Here is a 22273-nt window from a genome sequence, read left to right as displayed (position 1 = left end):
CTTAAGCCCAGGAGTTCAAGACCAGTCTGAGCAACGCAGGGACACCCTGTCTCTACAAATAATTTAAAAATTATCTGGGCATAGTGGCACACCCCTGTGGTCCCAGCTACTTGGGAGGGTGAGGTGGGAGGATCGCTTAAGGCCAAGAGGTCAAGGCTGCAGTGAGCTGTGATCATACCACTGCACTGGAGCCTGGGCGACAAAGCAAGACCCTGTGTTCAAAAAAAAAAAAAAAAAAAAATCCATTTATAATTTAACATGGGATCCTCATGGGAAAGAGTTCCTGTCTTGTTGAGTGGTCCAGGGTTTTGGGTGGGCTGGAACTTTGCACTTGATGTGTTGTAATTCATCTTCTAGAGGCTATGTTGTGAAGGTCCTTGGGGTGATACAGCCTTGGAAAAATGTTTCCCTGTGGATTACCTAAACTAGATCCAAGAACGTGAAAGACCATCCCTCAGGGAGCTGGCATTTGTCTAAAAACCAGCATTCCCCGTGCCATTTGATTGTGGTTCTTGCTCCACTGCAAATGGGTGACTTGCAACATCTCACTAATGCCACTCTTACTCTTTCCTCCAGGCATATCTCACAGATTTCCTCTGCCAGTTTGCTCAGCAGCCCTGCTACATAATGTTTTCAGGCCACCTTAATGACAACGAGAGGCGAGTTCTACAGACCATCGGCATCTAAAAAGGGGAGCCTTTCTACATTTGCTCCTTCTGGCCCAGCCGCAAACCATTTTGCAGCCCTCACTGGCCTTGAGATGCACTTTCTTCTCAACCTAAAGTGGCATCTTGACCCTTGGCCCTTGGCCTCGGCAGTGACACTGATGACAATTCAGACCAGGCTCACCAGTGCCATCACTTAGGAATGCTGGAACAAAGGACATTTCTCAAAGTTCCCCTGAAGACATCCCGTCTCTAGAACCTTTTTTCTCCCCGACTCTACCCCCACCTCTGTTCCTAGAGCCCTCTGCTGGCGAGTCCAGAAACATTATTGCCCAGAAGGATTATGTGTTTATGGATTATTTTGCCCCGCCTCAGGAGCACAGGAAGTCACTACCATTTATATTCTAAAACAGACCTATCTATGTTCATAGGACTTCTGATGTGTTCAGATAGGAATCCTCGTGAGAGATCATTATGCTTTGTGCCCTGGACCACTGCTGCTCTGGGTTCTCAGGAGGAACAGGCAGGAGCAGCTTCATTCTAAGCCTTTCCAGTGACCTCAGCCTTGCTTCTCTTCTACAACACTAAGGCTCCTCTGTCAGAGGAGGTCGTCTTGTTTTTGCCTCATTGCATGACATAACCCTTCCCCTCAAGCTGTTCCTATATATACATGCACACACAAAATAAGCCAGACAGATGGCAATTTGATCTTCCTTTTTTAGAAAAAAAAAAAAAATGGGGAAAAGGGATTTTTTTTAAATCCACCTGACCCAACTATATTTAATATGCCTCTCCCACACATTACCACAGAGTCTGATATTCAAAGGTTATCCCCTTTCCCTCAGGAAGCCTCTAAAGTGGTTAAGTTGTAGCCCTCAAATTTGCAACATGTATTTTTCTAGGACAGTAAAGTAATCTTTACAGATGAATTTAGTTGCATGGTATAAGGTGTCTCAGCACCTGTTTGCCTTCTATTACCTTTAGAAGGTAAGTAAAAGTAATGGGGGAAAGGATTAGGTGGAGCCTGTCTAAACATTCTAGTGTGTCTTGGCAAACATAGCCTGAAATGATTCTTACAGAACTGGCATTGTTTAATCAAATAATTTTTAAGGGAGATTCCTTAATTGGGAAGTTTAGTCTGTTTGGGGTTCAAAGAGTAAATGAGGATTAGAAAATCATGGAGAGAGGCTGGGCTCGGTGGCTAACGCCTGTAATCCCAGTACTTTGGGAGGCTGAGGTGGGCGGATCACTTGAGGTCAGGAGTTTGAGGCTAGCCTGGCCAACACAGTGAAGCCCGCATTTCTACTAAAAATACAAAAACTAGCTGGGCATGGTGGTGCATGCCTGTAATCCCAGTTAACTTGAGATGCTGAGGCAGGAGAATCGCTTGAACTTGGGAAGCAGAGGTTGCAGTGAACCGATATCACACCATTGCATTCCAGGGCGAGACACACACACACACACACACACACACACTCAAACACACACGCACACACACCACACACACACACACACACACACACACCCCATGGGGAGAAAGATGAAATCTGTGTTCCCCTTTTTTTGGTAGTGCCCACATCTGGTGCCCCATTTTTAATAGCCACAGAATATTTCTTTAGATTGATATTCTCACAAAGAAGAAATAGAATATAGGCTGGGCGCGGTGCGTCACACCTGTAATCCGAGCACTTTCGGAGGCCAAAGCCAGCGGATCACCAGAGGTCAGGAGTTCGAGACCAGCCTGACCAACATGATGAAACCCTGTCTCTACTAAAAATACAAAAATTAGCCAGGCATGGTGGCATGTGCTTGTAATTCCAGCTACTCGGGAGGCTGAGACAGGAGAATCGCTTGAACCTGGGAGGCAGAGGTTGCGGTAAGCCAAGATCGCACCATTGCACTACAGCCTGGGCAACAAGAGGAGCGAAACTCTCTCAAAAAAAAAAAGAGAAAGAATATAAAGTGAATCTGAATCTCCACTCAAGGGGATGGCCCCAAGGATATTGTAGCTAGTAATGTCTTCATGCCACTAGGTGTCCCCAGTGTTCAACCTCCATGACTGAGATTGGAAGAAGTAGAGTTAAAAGTTTTTACTACCTTTGAGAAGCCTGTGGGCATGTTCACAGTCGTCCCCTGCCAGCCAGGTTCTGAGGCTAACTGCTTGTGCCCCTGCTGCTTCTCCACATGGCATTGTGGGAGTTGCTGATACTGGGGAAATGATGTCAGATCTGACCAAGTGGTGCTCAGAAAACCACCCTCGGCCTTGCAGACTCCATAGTTTATCTCAAGGCAGTGCCAGTGGGATTTGGTGCTAAAGGCATAAGGCCAAGTCGGCCTCTGATTTTGGCACAAAAGAATGGTCTCATGCCAGTAGCATTGAACTGCTGAGCTTGGGAAGGCTTAAGGCTCCCACACATAGACTGAGAATGATGGGGGTCCCTCTGGGTCTGCTAATTAGACAAACATTCTATATCTCGTGCCAAAAGTAGTCCTAAATCCTTTGGCAAGGGTCCTTTCTGCTCTCATGCTGATTTGGGGGAGGACTGGGCATCCTGCCTCAGGAGAACTTGAGTCCTGAGGAAAGGGCCCTAGTATCACTTAAGGGCTGCCCCTGGCTAACAGCTACTCGGCTGTGGGTGAGAGCAGAAGGTCTTGGACCCCTCAGTGTGCAGGTACTTAATTGTGTTTCCAGTGCATTTTCATATACATTATCCCATTTAACCTCTATAACAGGTTCACAGAGTGGATATTCCCATTCTGTTGATGAGAAAAAGAGTGGAGAGACTGTGTCCAGTGTCAGCAGGAAGAAAAAAGATCTGTTGGAGGCCAGTACGTGTTGACAGAAACTCTAGACCATATTTTGTCTCCTGTCTTTGGCCAAAGAGAACTAGCTTCAGTCTGAAAAGGGCAGGGCTAAGTGGTTACAAGGAACTAAAAAGTTCAAGGTAAGACAAATGAGGTAAAAATAAAAAAGAGCACTTAGCTGCTCTGAGACATTTTAGTCTCCTGACTCTGGTAAACAGCAGCTGGGGCACCAAGGGGTTCCCAGGAGTTTGTCGAGCTTTTATTGGAGTGAACTGAAAGGAAAATGGAAGGAACACTATAAGACTGAAAAGAAGTTAAAACCCCAGGGAGGAAGCTGATAACACAAGTTACAGACGTATAAGTGACATTGATTTGGGAGAATGAACCTACAACAGATGACCCAAAAGCAGCTAAATAAGAGTGATGAGAGTTTGTAACAGACATTCATTATGGACTTCAGAGAAAATGATGCTAAACTGACCTTAGAGTCTTCTTTAATTTTGTTAACTAGGTAAAATAATCTGGACATTTTAGTCAAAGCATTAGAGAGAGAGAGAAGTTGGTAACTGACCACTAACTAACAAACTATAAATTCACCCATTGTGGGTTGACCTGGTAAGTTCCCCCAGGGCTGTGTCCTTGGCCCCTCCTTTGATATGAGTGACAGATGACTTTTTTTATGCCTTACCCATTCCACAAAAGAATTTGAAGCCATTTACACAAGAAATAGTACTAGTAAATTAGGAATGCTGATGAAATTTTTAGATAATAAGAAACCCTTAGAAAGGATGACAATTTAGAATCCAAATTTAGGATCCAAACAAATACCATTACAACCTATAAAAATGAGCAGAATCTAAATGTAACATTTCAATAAATGCAGATTGATAATAACATCTGTGGAAAGAGTTGAGGACTATAGAGTACTGTGCTCTCACAGTATTGCGTGCTGCTAAGAGTTTAATGGCCGGGTGTGGTGGCTCACACCTGTAATCCCAGCACTTTGGGAGGCCTAGGTGGGTAAATCACCTGAGATCAGGAGTTCGAGACCAGCCTGGCCAATGTGATGAAACCCCACCTCTACTAAAAATACAAAAATTAGCTGGGCATGGTGGCACGTGCCTGTAATCCCAGCTACTCGGGAGGCTGAGGCAGGAGAATCACTTGAACCTGAGAGACAGAGGTTGCAGTAAGTCGAGATCACACCATTGCACTCCAGCCTGGGCAACAGAGCAAGACTCTGTCTCAAAAAATAAAGTTTATTATGCCAAGAGGGCCAGGTGTGGTGCCACACCCGTGTAATCCCAGCACTTGAGGAGGCTGAGGAGGGCAGATGACTTAAGCCCAAGAGTTTGAGACCAGTCTGGGCAATGTAGCAAGACATGGTCTATTAAAATTTAAAATAAAAGTTTATTATGCCAGGAACTGTTAATGTGTCCAAAAAACTCCAGTGTGGTTCTGGGGTGAGATAATAAAAACAGGTAGTTTGGGGTAGTGTGGAAGGTCCTTTCAGTCTTCCTGTGCCTATCAGTGATCCTGATTGCTATGTTCCCTTCTGCTGCTCAACTGGAGGCTCCCTGACAGATGAGTCCTCTGCCAGAGGAAAGCTAAGATGTAGAGGACAAATCGTGTCAAGGAAAAGAAGCTTGAAGGAGCTAAGAATGCTTAGCTTAAGAGAAGACAAGAGGAAACAGGACATGGCTTTGGGAAGTTCAAGGATGGTCCAGTGAAATACATACTATACTTTTGCACCCCAGCTAAGCTGACCCATGATCAATAAGTAGGAAATAAAAGGTCAATTTCTGGCTACTCTTCCCCCCGACCCCATTTCAGTGAATGTTGAACCTCTGTTAGATATGCAAGGCCAGTGCTAAATGCTGGAGGACTTTGGCCCTTTCCCTCAAGGAGCTAGTCTAGTAGGGGGTCAGAAATACAGATGGGCCTGAACATAATGATGGTTTGACTTCCAGTTTTTCAACTTTAGGATTGTGCAAAAGCTATACACATTCCGTAGAAACAGCACTTCAAGTATCCATACAATCAGTACAGTATTCAATAAATTACATGAGACATTCAACACTTTATTATAAAATAGGCTTTGTGTTAGATGAGTTTGCCCAACTGTAAGCTAATGTAAGTGATCTGAGTAGGTTTAAGGTAGGCTAGGTGTATTAAATGCATTTTTCACTTAACAGTATTTTCAACTTTTGTTGGGTTTATTAGGATATAGCCCCATTATAAGCTGAAAGGCATCTGTAGTATAATAAATGTGGGGAGTGCTGTGAGAGAAATAAGTGTACTGGGTTTAGTTCCCACTGCCCAAAAAAGGAACTGGCTAATGGTAACCTGGGGGAAGAAGTTGGGTAAGTTGCATGGAGAAGGCAACCCTTGAACACTTGCAAGGAGCTAACAATATCTGCTTCTGGAGTATTTAAACGCCAGTGGGTATGCTAAATACTTTTACTTCACTCAGACCACCTACTAACCTTACAAAGTAGTCCACTTTGCTCACCCAGTTTTACAGATTGATGAAACTGAAGCAGACAGATTGTTAACCTATCGAAGGTCACACTGCAAGTGTGATTATAGTCCAAGCAGCTTGTACTTGTTGCCTATTTGTTTTGCCTTTCCTGTGCATTTGCCAGGCAGATGAGAGTAGGGTAAGACATTGCAGAGAAAAAGTAAGAAAAGGCTGTCATGAAACAATTTCATCTTCAGACCTTATAAGCACATTAGAAGTACTGATATTTATGCATAAGTTCATGGGAGTCCTGGCCAGAAATAAAGTTGGAAGGATAAGTGGGGACCAGATTGTGAAGGATCCTGCAAGACCTGCTTCCTCTAGAGAATGGGAGACTACCCAAGAGTACTAAACAGGGAGGTGACATGATCAGGTTTTGTGTCTTAGAAAAGTGTTGCAGTGTTGATCCAAATGTGACTAGAAGGGTGACTTGGAACCTGGATTGAAGGGGTGGGAGATGGGAGAAAGGAATGCAGACTGGCAGCAGCTACAACAGTCCAGGTGGGAAAACCCAGAGCCTGGACTAAGGTTGTAACTAGAGGGGATAGGGTGGAAGAGCTGGATTAGAGATGTTGACAAGATAAAGTCAGTAGGACTTAAAGACTGACAAGTAAGGATTTTCCAAAAGTGAGAGCTGTGGAATGAATTGTCTTAAAATGTTGCAGTGAGTTCCTCCTCATCAATCCAAGTGCTCAATCAGAGGCTAGACCTTTAGTTAGCAGTCACGGGAAAACTTCCCCATTCTCACGGGGATTTAGACCAGGTCTTAACCATACTTCACCAAGATTCCAGTAGCAAAGCACCCAAAAGTAATTGCAATAAAATTCCAATTTTTGTAGGCCGGGCATGGTGGCTCACACCTGTAATCCCAGCACTTCGGGAGGCCGAGGCAGGCGGATCACGAGATCAAGAGTTCGAGACCAGCCTGGCCAGCATGGTGAAACCCCGTCTGTACTAAAAATACAAAAAAATTAGTTGGGCATGGTGGCGCATGCCTGTAATCCTAGCTACTCAGGCAGCTGAAGCAGGAGAATTGCTTGAACCCGGGAGGCGGAAGTTGCAGTGAGCCAAGATCATGCCACTACACTCCAGCCTGGGCGACAGAGCGAGATTCTGTCTCAAAAAAAAAACAACCCAATTTTTGTGAATTTAAGTTTCTCTAATGGATGGTGCAGGTCAACATTTGCCATCTAATGACACTTACATTCCAATTTTTTCTTTTTTTGAGTAACTGGGAAAAGGGTGGCATTACTGCTGGCTTCCTAAAATTGAAAATTATACTAGGGTTTTTAAACCTGTGTGGAATACATGATACGGTAGTAAATGTGCTGTAGGAAGAAGAGCAATGAGGAACTACTGGCCTGACTAGGAGGCCTAGAAGTCCCTTCCAGGCTTGAGTTGTTCTGACTTGGCATGATTACACAGCTGCGGCAAGTGACATTTCCTTCAAGCCTTGGTTCCCTCATCTGTAAAATAGGGAACTAATACCTACCTCACAGGATTGTAGTTAGAATTAAGGATGACTTCATTAAAGCACCTCTAGTGGTGGAAGATGTCCCATCCTATCCCCCACCCATAGCTGGGAGCTATGTTTGTCTCATTCTCCCTGACTCACTGGATTACACTGTGACTCAGTTCAATTTCACACATGCTGCTGCTAAATTAGGGTCTTGGTGAGCCTTTGGGAGGACAGCTCTGAAGAATGAATTGTAGCACTGCAGCCCTGCCTGAGGAACAGGATAGAAACAGGTGGTAGGCCCAGCTCTTGCCTTCCACCTACTAAGCAGTTTTTCTGTGGTTAGCTGTGTGACATAAACTATCGGTGTATTTATTTGCTTTCGCTAGATTTCCCCCCCCAACTTAGTCCAAGAACATACCTGAATTCTTTGCATTTCCTGGCTTTAGTTGCTTTTGTAGGGTGGACAGCAGGACTGCATGAGAATAGCTGTGCTTCTGGACCCTATGGTGAAAGCTCTAGTGAACTGCAATTAGGCCCAGGGTCCCAGAGGAAGAAGGGGAGAGAAAAAGGGGGGTAGTTTTCCAAAAGATAAGTAGGGGACAAAAAAGTCCATGGGGCCTATGAGTGGTGATAATCCTGCCCTGATTGCGGCAAAGCACCTGGAGATGATAGAACTTCCTAGGGAAAAGGCTGCATGGAGTCCCAGGGATGCTGGACCCTGGTCACCAAGGCTCCCTGGGAAGGTCTCTTGTACCTGGGGCACACAGACCAACACTTCTGAATTTGCAAGCTTAAGAGCATGTATGAGCAGAACCTGTGCAGACCAAGGCTTAGAGGGCTCACCTCAGTGTTTTGCACTGTGTGAGACCCCAGGACCTTTTCGTGATTCTGGAGAGGGGAACAAACCATAATAACAACAAACCAGGTAGCAGGATAGAGACTCATTCTCATCTATTTTGGTTAAAAGAAAATAAATGTATTTCTTCCACACCTGATTTTGTGATTGTAAATTCATAACTAATATCCCTCGTCAGCTCCCTTGACTCATCCCTGCCACAAGGAGGTTCACAGCAAGAGCACAGAAACTAGTGCCAGTGCCCCGTTGTGTGACCTTGAGTAAGTTCTTTTTCCCTTGAACAGGGAGAGAGACACAATGGATCAGTGTCTCCGCCACTTCTAACTTGGGGATTCTAGTGGGTTGAACCGAACGGTAGTCCGTTTCCAAAAGAGGAAGCCAAGACCAAAGGGGGAGTGGTTCCTTCAAGTTTGCAGAACCAGTAAGTGGCAGGGCAGGATTCATATCTAATTAGTGGTTCAGAGCATGGGCTCCGGAGCTAGACTGCCTGGATTTGAACCCTGGCTTTGCCACTTGCCTGTTGGGTGACTTTGGACAAGCTGCTTAAATTATGTCTCCATTTCCTAATCCACAGAACAAGTATAATACTAGTATCTGTTTCATGGAGTGATTGTGAGGATTAAATAAAGTTAATATAACACAAAGCACTTCATAGTGCTGCCTCATAGTAAGTGTTAATGTTACCTATTATTAGTCTAATCCCAAGTCTAATGCAGTTGTCACCACCTAAACCTGCCTTTACAGAGCTGGCCTTTCTGAGAAACCCTGTGCCTCTGTAGATTCAACACTCCCATCTGTGCAGATGGCTAACAGCTAGGCTGAAAACAGAAACCTTAGGTTGGAAAGGGTCAGCTGGAGGGCTGAGGCCCATGGCCCCAAATCCTCCCCAGGAGAGAGAGTAGGTTCAGAAAGGAGAGAGCTATAAACAGAGCCTTCCTCCCTTGCCCTCAGATCCCAAAATAACACTAGTCTACCCCCAGCCTGCCCAGCTGGCAGAGTGGCAGGCTGAGTAAGGTGCCATTTAAAGATAACCTGGCCCTCCCATCTGCCCCACTGGCTGAGCTGGGCTGCTGAGGCCAGGCCTTGGCTGCCTGGGACTGCTGCTGCTCCCACAGCCACCCAGAGTGTGTCTGAGTAGGGGGCTGCTCACAGCTGCCATCCAAGCCAGCCTGGCTACACCCCCTTCTTTGCTGAGGCCCAGGCTGTCCTGGGCACTCTACAAACAAGCAGAAGCCTGGCGTTCTGGGAGAGGCAATCCTACTAAGGCATTGGTAAAAAGTCCTTCTGGAGAAGAGTGCTCTATATATATATAAATGTATAGGATACTTGTGCAACTTTGTTACATGGAAGAGTGCTCCTTACCAGTAGCTTGGCAGCAGTGAGGCTCATCCTCACTGTCCTTCACCCACCCTCCACTTGCAAATCCCTCCCACCAAGAGGACAAACACAGGAGACAGTCTTTTATTTACAGCAAGAAAGATTAAAGCTAGACGCCAAGAAAAGCATTCTGATTTAAGAGAGATGTTTGTTTATTCCGGGGCAGTGGGAGCCAAAAGACCTGGTTCCCCAACTAAGCCATGAGACTTGCCCAAGTCCTGGTGCTGTCCTAGGCCTTACTCTCCCTAGCTGTGGACTGCAAGGAGAATTAGTGTGTCCGAGACTCTCCAGGAAGGGTCTGACATTAAATCAGAGGAAAGAACTCAGGGTCCTATGGAGTGGGGGAATGTATAATTACCTGTCTGCAGGAGTTGGGTTGTCAGAGGCTGGGCAGGGAGGAATAGAAAAAAGGGCAGAGTAATGTAGAGTGCATTCCTGGAGAGCACTGACTGAACAGAGGCAGGAATTAGGAAAGGAATGGAGTTTCCCTTATCTTGGAATGGCTCAACAAACCACTGGCCAGACAAAAGTGGAGGCAGGGGCCTCCACGGCCAAACAGCATGGGTGGGGTAGGACCAGGGTGGGATGGAGCATCCAGGGCTCACGGCCCAGGAAAGTAAGGAAGGCCTCAGGAATGCCTGTGTCAGTCTGCTCTGATAGAAAGAGGAGCATGGAAGAGGTTGGGAGGAGCCCTGGGCTGGTAATTCAGCCCAGGAGTGAGGTGACTCAGCAGAGCACTCCTACCACAGCCCCCAGCCAAGCCCAAACTGGGTCACAGGAAGGGTCCCAGCCCTTCCCCTCCTCCTGCCTTTCACCACTCCAGATATCCCTGGCTACCTTCTCACCACATGCAGAGGCCTGCTAGAGATAAGGGCTGGGCATCAAAGTTTCCCTGAATACATGCTTTTTATGCCAGGCATAGCACTGAGCATTTTAGACTTGTTTTTTTGTTTGAGACGGAGTTTCACTCTTGTTGCCCAGGCTGGAATGCAATGGCGCATTCCCGGGTTCAAGCCTCCCGGGTACAAGCGATTCTCCTGCCTCAGCCTCCCGAGCAGCTAGGATTACAGGCATGTGCCACCACACCCGGCTAATTTTGTATTTTTAGTAGAGACGGGGTTTCTCCATGTTGATCAGGCTGGTCTCCAACTCCCGACCTCAGGTGATCTGCCTGCCTCGGCCTCCCAAAGTGTTGGGATTACAAGCGTGAGCCACCGCGCCTGGCCCTTTAGACTTGTTTAAAGAGAAGCAGGTGGTGAAGCGGAAGGGCCTGGGCTTTGAAGCCACAAAAGTCCAACTGCAAATCCCAGCAGTGTGAGCTGGGGGAATTGAAGTTCTTCCAACTTCAGTTTCCTTATCTGTACAATGGGATGAGCTCATCGGCAATGTTTGCTGCTGGTGTTATCATTACCATCGTATTCCAGACACCCTGAGGAGAACCTCCTACTGCCAAAGCCTATGTTTTGTCTCATCTGATCACAAATTACTCTGCCTCCTCTTTTCCAGGAAAGCGTTTCTTTCCCTTGCTGGGGATTAAGAGACTAGCTTGGTGAGGGGAGGGTATTCCTGCCTGCCCTTACCTAGAGAAGGTGTAGTGAAGCCCCTCCAGGCCTGAAGATTTAGACAACTTCTTCCAGGGCCCCCAGTCCTCCTACCCAAGCCCCTCCTCACTCCTGGCCAATCTATAGACTCTTTCAAGACCCAGGTTCATTATGGCGACATAAGCTAGCCCCAGCTCTCCATCTCCAGGCTCCAGCATCCCTTGTCAAGGTGAGAAGTGCCAGTTCTCCCAGTGCAGCCAGTTCTCCCCTCTGGTTGGCCCACAGCCCCCTCTCTTCACTCTCTGTCGTAGTCTAGTCACCTCCCATCCCATGAACTGAAACACATTCTTAGAATTTTGCAATTAGAAAATCACTGATGATGTTGGTGCGTGCTAGGTGTCATTGCAAGCTGGAAGTGTCAACTAGGGGTATACACTTTGAGGAGGGCTAGTTGGAGAAAAAAGCAGGAAAGTAGCTAGAGAGGGATGAGTTTCAAGAAGGATGTGGTTTGGTTTGGTTTGCTTTAAATAGGAAAGACTTGAGATTTCCTAGGGAAAAGAAGCTGGTGAGGTGTGAGAAGCTAAAGACACTAAAGAGATGGGATAATGAAGAGACAAATCAGCAGGGGTCAAGGGTACACATGGGAGATTCAGCCCTGGGCAGGAAAGACAGCCCCTTATCTGAAGATGATTCAACCAACAATGACAGCACTGATGGCTAGGGATGGATGGCAACATTGAACACAGCCACGTGGTCCCTGCAGTCATGGAGCTTTTAGTGTAGGAAAGAGGAGATGGATGGCAATGGGCACACTGAGTAGGTGGTGCTAGATTCAGAGGCGTCTCTCTTTGTCCCTGCTGCTACATTTATGACTGTGTCCTGCGTGAGGACATGCTCTTGCCCATCAGGCTACCAGCAACTTTCTGGGGCAGGAGCCTATCCTCTCCTATTCCAGCTCTCTTGGGTAGGTGTGCCAGCACCCACAGGGGCCCAGGATGGGGTAGCTCCTCTTTCAGCTGTCCTTCCCTAACCTACTAAGATTCTACTGGGCCTTCCATGGACCTGCCCTGATTCTCTTACCCCAGAACACAAGAAATACTCGCTATCTACACTGTCTGCTGTTGCGGCTGAGGATCAACCCTGATTTAGATTTGGGTCTTCCTGATGCCTCTACCATTTACTGGCTGTATTACCTTGAACAAGTTCTTTAACCTCCATGAGTCCTAGTTTCTCAGTCTGTGAAATGGGATTGATAACACTGACGAACCTTGCTTAGTTCATGGAGTTGTGGAAAGATTCCAGTGAGGTAGATGTGGAAGCCCAGAAGTGCGTGTAAAGGGTGTACATGGCAGGGGATTAAGGTAGGCTTTCGATGATCTCCCTGGCTTAATTTGCAGTTCCTCGGAGGGTACCTTGTGTAGCATGGGGCATAGTCACTGGCACTCAGTATAAACCTGTGAAGACTGACCTCTCCCATCCTAAAACACTGTCTCCACCTGGGATTAACTGTTGCCCACCTGAAATTAACTGTTGCCCTCCCTATGCTCCAGTGGCTATTGCAGTACAGGCTTGCTCTGTGAAGGGCTTTCACTGTGAAGAGTGTTTAACTGGATGGGACCCAGGTGGCCTCAGCAGCCTGCCTTCCCTGCTAGTGAGGCCATGGGCTGGTGCATGCCAGCTCTGTCCACTTGAAGGGGGAAGGGTCCATCGTAGGGAGCCAGTGCAGCTGGCAGGGTCCAGGCCTGTGGGCACCGCTAGGGACAAAGCCACTCTGAATGCCTCTCAATGAGTGCTTGTGTTCTGGGAATGAGGGCGGGGTGACATCCAGCCTCTTTCCCTCTCCGCCCCCGACAGGATGTCCCAGGCTGGACGCGGCAGAGGAGGTCCCCCACAAGTGAAGGTCCAGCCCTGCCCCTCCAGGGTTGGCTCATGTGTCTGGGCATTCGGAGGTGGCACCAGGATCAGGGCTTCTGGAGTCCAGCATAGTGATTGGGCCCAGGCCGGGGGCGGGTCCAGGACACAGCCAGGCTTCCCTGGCCGCAGTGCCCAACTGCCAGCAGTGCCCATGGTGGCTTGGACGGGAGGAACCACCGCGGAGCCGGGGACAGGGGGAGCAGGGCAGTGCTCTGCTGGGTGAGGGGCACCCAGCTCCAGAGGCTAGGTGGGCGTCGCTGGTGGGTGGACTCCTGGGCGCTGCGCGGAGCCGCGCCAGCTGGGTTAGCGCGGGCGGGGCGCTTAGTCCCACCCCCAGAGGAGGCGGAAGAGGAGCCCGAGCCTGGCCGCGGGCTGGGCCCCGCCGCAGCCCCAGCTGGCCGGCTTGGTCCTGCGGTCCCTTCTCTGGGAGGCCCGACCCCGGCCGCGCCCAGCCCCCACCATGCCACCCGCGGGGCTCCGCCGGGCCGCGCCGCTCACCGCAATCGCTCTGTTGGTGCTGGGGGCTCCCCTGGGTAAGGGGATGGGGAGTGATGCGGCAGGGGTGGGATGGGGGCGGAGGAAGGGGAGGGGCCGATCCGAAGGGCTTGGGCTCGGGGCTTCTCCGAGACCCTCCGGCTGCCACGGGAGCCTTGGGTGTTGCTGGGTCCTCAAGAAGCGGGAAGAGGGAGCGCCAGGATGCTGGGCCATGGGAGGCTGATCCCGGGGTGCAGGGTCAGCTTCAGGCAGAGGCCTCTGGGGCCCTGGGGCTGAGACCCTCAGGGTGGAGATAAGGGGCAACCCTCAGTGTTCGGGAGCCAGCAGGCTGGGGACCGCCGGGGGAGTGGGGCCGAGCGCGGCTGGGGATGAACTGGCCTGGTGGCCACTGGGCACCCCCAATCCCTGCCGCAGCGCTGGCCGGCGAGGACTGCCTGTGGTACCTGGACCGGAATGGCTCCTGGCATCCGGGGTTTAACTGCGAGTTCTTCACCTTCTGCTGCGGGACCTGCTACCATCGGTACTGCTGCAGGGACCTGACCTTGCTCATCACCGAGAGGCAGCAGAAGCACTGCCTGGCCTTCAGGTGGGTTCCTGCCTCCTCACCCTCACCCCCTCCTCCATCCTTTTCTCCAGAGGCCTCCCCTTCCTCCCTCCCGGACTCCTGCCTCCTCCACTGTCGACCTCCACATTCTTAGCTGAATAGAGTCACCAGGACTCAAGCTTGGCGGCGGAGCTAGGTGCTTAGGTTCTGGTGCCTGGGAGTTCCAGAAAAGGCATGTTAGTTACCTTCATAGGCTTTGGCTGGGCCAGGGGTTTCCAGGTTCTTTCTGGAGCCCTCCCTTTGGTCCTGCCAGGTCATGGGAAGGGAGGGTTCAAGGTTAACACCCGGACGACAGTGTAGCTTTGTGGAAGAAGCTCTGGCACAAAGGCAGGAGACTTGGGTTTGATTCCCAAGTCCACTTCTTACTAGCTGTGTGATCTTGGAGAAGACATTTGCCTTCTATGGGTCATTGCTTGCCAAATTAGTGGTTGTCAAACTTTTTTTTTAATATATCATATATAAAATAGATATAGAGACTTCTGATTGAAGTGGGGTTTGGAAAAAATGGCTCTAGATTATTTCTAAGGCTCCTTTCAGTGTTATGCTGTATGTCTAATCATTTAAGTTGTAGATATAAAAGCAATGGTTGGGGGCGCACTGCAAATCCCCGTATGCTTCACACTAGCCAGCCAGGCAGCATAGCCTTCTGGGAAGTGGAGGTCCTCTAAGATCTCCTTCACAGGGACTGGGCAGAGCCCCACAAGGAACCCCAAATCTCAGCATGCCATGGCCCCCCTGCTGGCCAGGAGTTGGAGCCAGCATAATGAGGACTCCGTCCTATGAGTGTTGGAAGGTGAGAGGACCTGTTCTTTGTCTAAAGTCCCAAGACCATAGCAGGCATCGCCTCAGCTGTGATCCTCTTTGTTGCTGTGGTTGCCACCACCATCTGCTGCTTCCTCTGTTCCTGTTGCTACCTGTACCGCCGGCGCCAGCGGCTCCAGAGCCCATTTGAAGGTACACCCAGTACTGGGCAAGATGGGCCTCAGATGGGCTGGGCTAAGTCCCATAATGGGCAGCAGAGAGTTCATGGATTGGGTAAATTCTGTAGTAGTATGTGCTTCTGTATACACACACCTGCCAGCATGAAAACCCAGAAAAACGCTTGTAAACCCGTGAATATTAGAATGTGCCTAGGGGTATATGGAACATCAGACTGTGTGTGCATTTCTGTGCATACACATGAAGATTCAAATGTGTACAGGAGTGCAGTCTGTCAACAATAGTGGGTGCAGTGGGTGTATGCATGCACATGACTCTTAGTAAGTACACAAGGTCAGGTCTGTAGTGATGAACATTAATTGAGAATGCTCCAGTGGATGGCAAAACATGTGCCTGAGTGTTGGCGTGGATGGCAAAATATGTGCCTGAGTGTTGGCATGTGAGGCACATATGCCACAACCTGATGGACATGGGGACAGTGATGCCATACGGGAGATCAGTGTGGGAAGGAAGGGCTAGGAGAAGACCCTCTTAGTGGCAGCTCTGCTGGATTACAGGATACCAGCCCTGAGCTGTCCCCTCCTTGCCCAAGTGAGATATTCCCTGGGCTGTGCTCCCTGGTTCATGAGGTCTCTGAAACCTGCTGAGGGGAGCAAACTTGCTAAACACAGATTGACCAGCTGGGGCCACGTGCACAGCTCCCTGCTTAACTCTGCCAAGCAGGGTGTGGGAGGCAAAGATGGCCAGCCTGGAGCTTGCCAGAGGCCAGCACCAGGGTGCTTACCTTGGTTTCCTGGGCAGGAGGAGGAGGCTTCGCATAGGAGATGGGTCTCTCAATGCTGATCCTTCTCCCCCATCTAGGCCAGGAGATTCCAATGACAGGCATCCCAGTGCAGCCAGTATACCCATACCCCCAGGACCCCAAAGCTGGCCCTGCACCCCCACAGCCTGGCTTCATGTACCCACCTACTGGTCCTGCTCCCCAATATCCACTCTACCCAGCTGGGCCCCCAGTCTACAACCCTGCAGGTAAGTAAGCAATCTGGAGCCCCTTGCTGCTGCCTTCCCCACACCCCTTGCCCTGCGACCTCCCCTGTGCCTCTCTCATTCTCAGATTCCCTCTCCCAGACTTCCTCCACCTCTAGCCCAAAACCTCCAGGCCCACTCTTCCCTATGGGTCCTGTCTGCCCCGGGGGTAGAGGGGTTACTTTTCGTCCACCTATGTCACCACTCACCCTCATCCTGTCTCTTTGGCTTCCAGCTCCTCCTCCCTATATGCCACCACAGCCCTCTTACCCGGGAGCCTGAGGAACCAGCCATGTCTCTGCTGCCCCTTCAGCGATGCCAACCTTGGGAGATGCCCTCATCCTGTACCTGCATCTGGTCCTGGGGGTGGCAGGAGTCCTCCAGCCACCAGGCCCCAGACCAAGCCAAGCCCTGGGCCCTACTGGGGACAGAGCCCCAGGGAAATGGAACAGGAGCTGAACTAGAACTATGAGGGGTTGGGGGAGGACTTGGAATTATGGGCTATTTTTACTGGGGCAAGGGAGGGAGATGACTGCCTGGGTCACAGTGCCTGTTTTCAAATAGTCCCTCTGCTCCCAAGATCCCAGCCAGGAAGGCTGGGGCCCTACTGTTTGTCCCCTCTGGGCTGGGGTGGGGGGAGGAAGGAGGTTCCATCAGCAGCTGGCAGTAGCCCTCCTCTCTGGCTGCCCCACTGGCCAGATCTCTGGCCTGCTGGATTAAAGCTGTAAAGACATAACTCATATCAGTCGCATCATTGGACCCATCCACACCTTCCAGGAACACCGCCTTCAGCTGGGCCCAGACTGTTGCCCACTCCATATTCCAAAGGTAGGGGAGGGCCAGCACCAGCACCGGAGAACAGCACCATCCTCACCCTCATCCACAAGCAGACCAAGGTGGACTGTTCCTGGCTTCCTAAAGGCTTCCTAAAGACAATGAGGTGAATTTCGCCACAGATCTGAAGAGATCCTCATTTGCACTACAGATATTCCCTGCTAGGGTTCAACAGCTCTACAACAGCTGAGGCACTGCTGACTGTACAAAGGCAGTTCCCGTTCAGGTACCCTTAGATTCATTCTGGGCCCCACCACTTTCTGACCTTGGCCATGTCTCCAAAGGTTCCCAAGCCTCAGTGTCCTCATCTATAGAATGGAGATAGGACGGGCGTGGTAGCTCATGCGTGTAATCTCAGTACTTTGAGAGGCTGAGGCGGGTGGATCGCCTGAGGTCAGGAGTTCAAGACCAGCCTGGCCAACATGGTGAATCCCTGTCTCTGCTAATATACAAAAAAAAAATTAGCCAGGCATTGTGGCAGGCGCTGTAATCCCAGCTACTCAGGAGGCTAAGGCAGGAGAATCGCTTGAACCCAGGAGGCTGGGGTTACAGTGAGCCGAGATTGCGCCACTGTACTCCAGCCTGGGCGACAGAACCAGGATCTGTCTCTAAATAAATAAATAAAAATAAATAAATAAATAAATAAATAAATCAAATGGGGATAATACCCCATGGCTGTCAGGAGGGTGAAATAGTATGTACGTGAAACTGTCAGTCCTGTAGTTTCCTTCCTGATTAGAGATCCTAGAACTAGGAGCCAGATAGAGACACTGGGTGACCCAAGAATCTGGTGCAAGGTGCTTCTGTCAGCTGCTTGGATCGCCAGTCCCCAGGCCCATGTCTGTGACCCCCACTGAGCCACACAGTGGGGGATATGACCTTTTCTCCCCCTCCTCCCACAAATATTGCCTAGAAGAGCCCCCCACCTCTGGAGCTGCCTGGCTGTCTTCCTTCTCCTTGTTCCCTGGGGTCATGGTCCTTGTGCTCTCAGGACTTGTCTGGTGACAGATCCAGGGAAGGAAGTTTTATTGTTTTTAATTCAAGTGGGAAAAGTGTCAGCTCAGCTTGGCAAAGCCCCACCAATGAAGAGCCCCTCCCCTCTCCAAGCCCCTTATCCAAGTATCCTGTAAGCCCAGCCCTCCTTTTCTCCCCATCCACAGGTACTCCAGCCCCACTGCAGCCTCAGGCCCTGCTCTCCTGCCCTGCCCCCTCAGACCTCTGCGCTCCTGCAGCCCAGCTTGGTTCTGGATATGGCCATTGTGCTGACCATGCCCCCAGGGCCTTCTGCCACCCACATACTCTTGAGGATTATCTCTTGTCACGCAGCCAGGAAGGCAAGAGCTCCTGGGCCAGGGTTTTGGGGCCAGGGTCAGAAATTCCCCTGGGCAGAGCTCTGCCCCTAGATTCACAACTTTCCCCTTCCCAGTGAAATCTTCATGGGGCCCACATGTCTGCCCCTGGATCAGACCCAGACAGGGAGGGGCTGCTGATGCTGGTAGAGACAGAGCTGAGACCACAGGTACAAATCCTCTTTCTCTTTGAGGGTGGGGACAAGAGGTGGGAGCTGGAGCCCTGGAGTGCCTGGCTTCACAATTTAGGAAAGAGGGTTTCCAAGTCATCTGAGGTTTGGAGTCCAGTCTCCTCTCTCCTGAAGCTGGGAGCTGGAAGAGATCTACATATTAAGGTTTTTTAGTTTCTCCGAGAAATGATGTGTAAATGTATGCAAGGTGATGCCAGTCAGAATTAATTATCCTTGAATCAACAACCTGGTGCCAATGAAAAAATGCTTTGTAGTCTGGGATAGGAGGCAGGTTTACCCTAGCCATAGCTGAGACTGGAAGAGTGGAGTTGCCCCATTTCCAGTCAACTAACCCTGCCAAACACTGAAGAGAATTCTAAGAAAAGGAGCAAAACTGTGACAGAGTAGGACCTTCACGTGCTCTGAGCAGTGAAGAGGTCTCTCACATATCCTGGAGTTCTTTAAATGGAGGCAATCACCCCTACATCTCTTCCCAAACCACTGCAGTCTCCTCTGACCCCACCTCATCTGACTCATTATCTGGGAAACAAGGGGAGCCCAGCAGGGCCAGGGGAGTACAAAGCTGTAGTTGCCCCTCCCGGATCACCTTGTTCCTCAACTAGCACCCCTGAAAGCCAATCAGGCACCCTATAAGGGCAGACAGGATTGAGGGTGGGAGGGGCAGTGTCCCTCAAAGATTGGGGGACCTCAGTAGTGTCAGTAGGGTCCTGCTAGGCTGGGAGGGAATGGTGAATCCCCCAAGGGGCGGTCTGGAAGGCACATGTGGAGAAGAGGGGCATTTTTAGACAAAAGCAAGAGGAGTGCATTCTTAGGGCAGGAATCTTGCCAGGCTGGACCTGCTCAGGGGGAAGCAGATCTCACAGGTGGATGGGAGGGGTCAGGTGCAGGGGAAGGAGCTAGGGCAAGGACACATGGAAATACAATGGGAAGGGGGGGAAAGGTTGGCAAGAAAGGAGAGACACCTTGAGTGAGGGGAGAAGGGGAGCCCCCCCAAGAGGTGAACAGAAGGGAGGCACTTCAGGCAAAGAGTAAAGGAGGGAGGAGCAAGTAAGGGAAGGGCCCTAGAGGGCTGGAGGAAGGAGGGAGGGAGGGGTAGGAGGAGCATAGACAGGATGAGTGGGAGGTGCTGGGGGAAGGATGCTGAGGGGGGCCACACTCTCTTGGCCACTCTTAGGCCAGCAGCCTAGCCCAGCACCCCAGCAACACAGGCCCTAGTCAGGCCAAACTCAGAGGTCAGGACCCCCAGCCTGGCCATGCAGGGTGCAGAGTAGGGGGCAGCACATTGCACTCCCGACTTGGTGGTCCAGAAGCTCATGGGTGACCTGCATCCAGATCTCATGTTTTTTGAAGAGTGCTACATGTGTGACACAGTATCTAGGCCTAGAGCCCCTTGCTCACCTGCAGGTTGAGCTTCTGTGAGGACAAGTGAGGCCAGCACCTTGGCAGCTGCTGGTGCCTGCCATCCCACCCACAGTCAGCACCAGGGCCTAGGTCCCAGTGCTGGGAAAGTGGAGGGAAAGACGCTTTTCCCATCTGGATAGGACCAGGAGGCAAGAAGCTTGGGGTGCAACAGCTGGGCCCTGCGGGCCAGGAGAGCTGAGAGGTGAAGCCTCCCTTCCTTGCAGGTAGGAGCTAGGGAATGTGATTCTCCAGGAAGTGATGGAGGGTGGGGGGGCAGAGTGGAGGGTATGACAGTGGGGGCTGCAGGCAGAGACCATGGAGGTCAGACCGTGGCTTCATCTAGGTTGCTAGATGAACCCAGAAGTAGGAGACTTGGGTTCAAATCCTGATTCATCAACTTCGACAAGTCATTTGCTGTCTTCGAACCTCTTTTTTTGTCCCTGTACAGTACGGGCACCAGACAAGGATAGAGCCTTTCTGGATTTCCCCCTCTAAGTTTTAGGAAAGGAAGCTGGATAGATGGGTGACTGCCAGTGCTGGTGGGGCAGGTGGGCGGCAGTGGGTGCGTGGCCCAGCAGAAACACAGCCTCCGGAGTTTGGGCCCCATTTCCAAAGCTCACCAGGCTATCTGCCCATCTTTTCCTCCCCCTCCCTCGAACTGCCTCCCTCCCGTGGTCCCTAGCACAGCTCCAGGGCACCCCTGGAGCAGCTGGAGAATCTGGGTTGCGGTCCACCCCCAGGTGGCGCTGCGCTCCCGCACCAGGTTCAAGTGCACTAGAGGAGTGATGACATCATCCAGGGTGGAAACAGCATCCCCACCGCAGGAGCACCAAGGAAGAGGGCAGCTCACTTGTTGCTTGGGACAGTAGGGAGTGGTTTTTCTCTCTGGCTAAATCATGTTTGAAGTTTGGTAGAAAGGGCTTCCTAAGGTGACAGGTTCTATTGGAGCCTTAAGATTTGGAGGCAGGTTGTTTGGGTCCAGGTGAGCGTCCAGTGCTTTCCTGCCGCACCGTCACAGCCTTATTTCAGTGAGGGAAGGAAGGGGAGCTGTTAATGAGAAGCAGTTCTATGGCCTGAAGACCTGGGCTCAAAACAAAACCAACAAACAAAAAAGACCTGAGCTCTGACTTTTATTAGCTGTGTGATCATGGATATATTAGTTAACCTCTCTGGGCCAAATTCTATCTGCAAAATAGAATATTGGTATCCACCTCACAGAGTTGAAGGATCAGCTGAAGCAACCTAAAGCCTCTAGCTAGCGCCCAGTGCCCAGCAGGCACAGGGGGGTGCAGTGGGGCTGACAGTGAGGGCTGACAGTGGAAGCTCTAGCTGGCCTTAGCTCCAGCTCATACCCTTTAGGTCCAGGAGCCAGTGTGTGTCTGTCTCCTCTCCTCTGGGCCCAGTGATTGCTTAGGTGACTGGGGTGACAGGCAAGTGGGTGGAGGGAATGGAGGAGAGTGTGCCCTGGGATCTGAGGGCTTTATCCCCAGGACTAGACTGCCCTCTGGTTTTGGTCAGACCTAGCACAGCGATCTTGCTTCCTAGCTGGGGCACCCCACCCTCACCTCAAAGATGGTGAAACTGCTGTGCCTCCTGCTGTTGAGCCAACCTGGAGCCAGAGAAACCTACAAGTGACACAGACCCAAGGTGGCAGTTCCACAGTGCCAAGGGGTGCCAGCATCTTCAAGAGAATGAAATTCAGAAAGATGCCTTTCATCTACCCCCGATGGTGGGCGTGGCAGCATTGTCAGCACTCCTGCAGTTGGGGCAGGAAGTGGAATTGGTGAGTAGGTGGGGAGGGCTGGGGAAGATGAGGCCCCTCTGAGCCCTAGGGCACACAGGTATGGGTGCTATTCTCCAAATAGTCACTCCACTTCTCTGCCTGCCGCCTTCCTGGGCCTGTGACTGCTGTGAGGACCTGGCCCTGAGCCCATGGTTAGGCAGAGTCATGGAATGAGCATCCCTGAATATGCCTAATATAGCCATCCCAGCACCCTGGGCTCCACTCTGCCCCAGCACCCCTGAGAACAACTCTGGCTACTGACTCCAGGCAGCAGGACTGGTTCAGGAGCAGACCTAGTAGAGGCCTGGCCTTCTAGACCTGGACAACCAGGTCAGTGGAGAGTCTTCTGCTCAGAGTTCAGATTTTCCTCCATGCTGCACTTTCTGAGGATGTGAATTTATTTCGTGGCCAACTCAAATAGTGTGGCAGGGAACCTGAGCTTCTAGAGTCCTCCAGGGAGTCCAGGGTTAGGATCAGGACTCGCAGTTCAGGACAACAGGTGGGGCACAGTCA

General features: G+C 50.7%; 2 protein-coding genes across 5 annotated transcripts in view; both read left to right on the top strand.

The window, feature by feature from the left end:
- IPO9 (importin 9) overlaps positions 1–8440 on the top strand; it is a 60671-nt gene extending 52231 nt beyond the window's left edge. For all 3 annotated transcript variants that reach the window (XM_054462043.2, XM_054462061.2, XM_054462081.2), the window contains one exon: positions 577–8440. In XM_054462043.2, the coding sequence (XP_054318018.1) occupies positions 577–687 (111 nt within the window). In that variant the 3' untranslated portion in view covers positions 688–8440. The remainder of the gene's footprint in view (positions 1–576) is intronic.
- Positions 8441–13254: 4814 nt separating this feature from the next.
- SHISA4 (shisa family member 4) lies at positions 13255–16942 on the top strand. 2 transcript variants are annotated; one of them, XM_054462344.2, is made up of 5 exons: positions 13255–13671; positions 14048–14219; positions 15058–15191; positions 16038–16205; positions 16438–16942. In XM_054462344.2, exons 1-5 carry the CDS (start codon positions 13599–13601, stop codon positions 16482–16484), a joined length of 594 nt encoding a protein of 197 aa, XP_054318319.1. In that variant the 5' UTR covers positions 13255–13598; the 3' UTR covers positions 16485–16942. The 2 variants fall into 2 exon arrangements, with proteins under 2 accessions (XP_054318319.1, XP_054318311.1); XM_054462336.2 differs by lacking the exon at positions 15058–15191 and having other exon boundaries at positions 13257–13671.
- Positions 16943–22273: the final 5331 nt, after the last annotated feature.

The sequence above is a fragment of the Pongo pygmaeus genome, chromosome 1, assembly GCF_028885625.2.
Source record: "Pongo pygmaeus isolate AG05252 chromosome 1, NHGRI_mPonPyg2-v2.0_pri, whole genome shotgun sequence".
Classification (NCBI taxonomy): Eukaryota; Metazoa; Chordata; class Mammalia; order Primates; family Hominidae; genus Pongo; species Pongo pygmaeus.
Note: the sequence above shows the minus strand (reverse complement) of the source record. Positions and strands in the feature narration are given on the sequence as shown.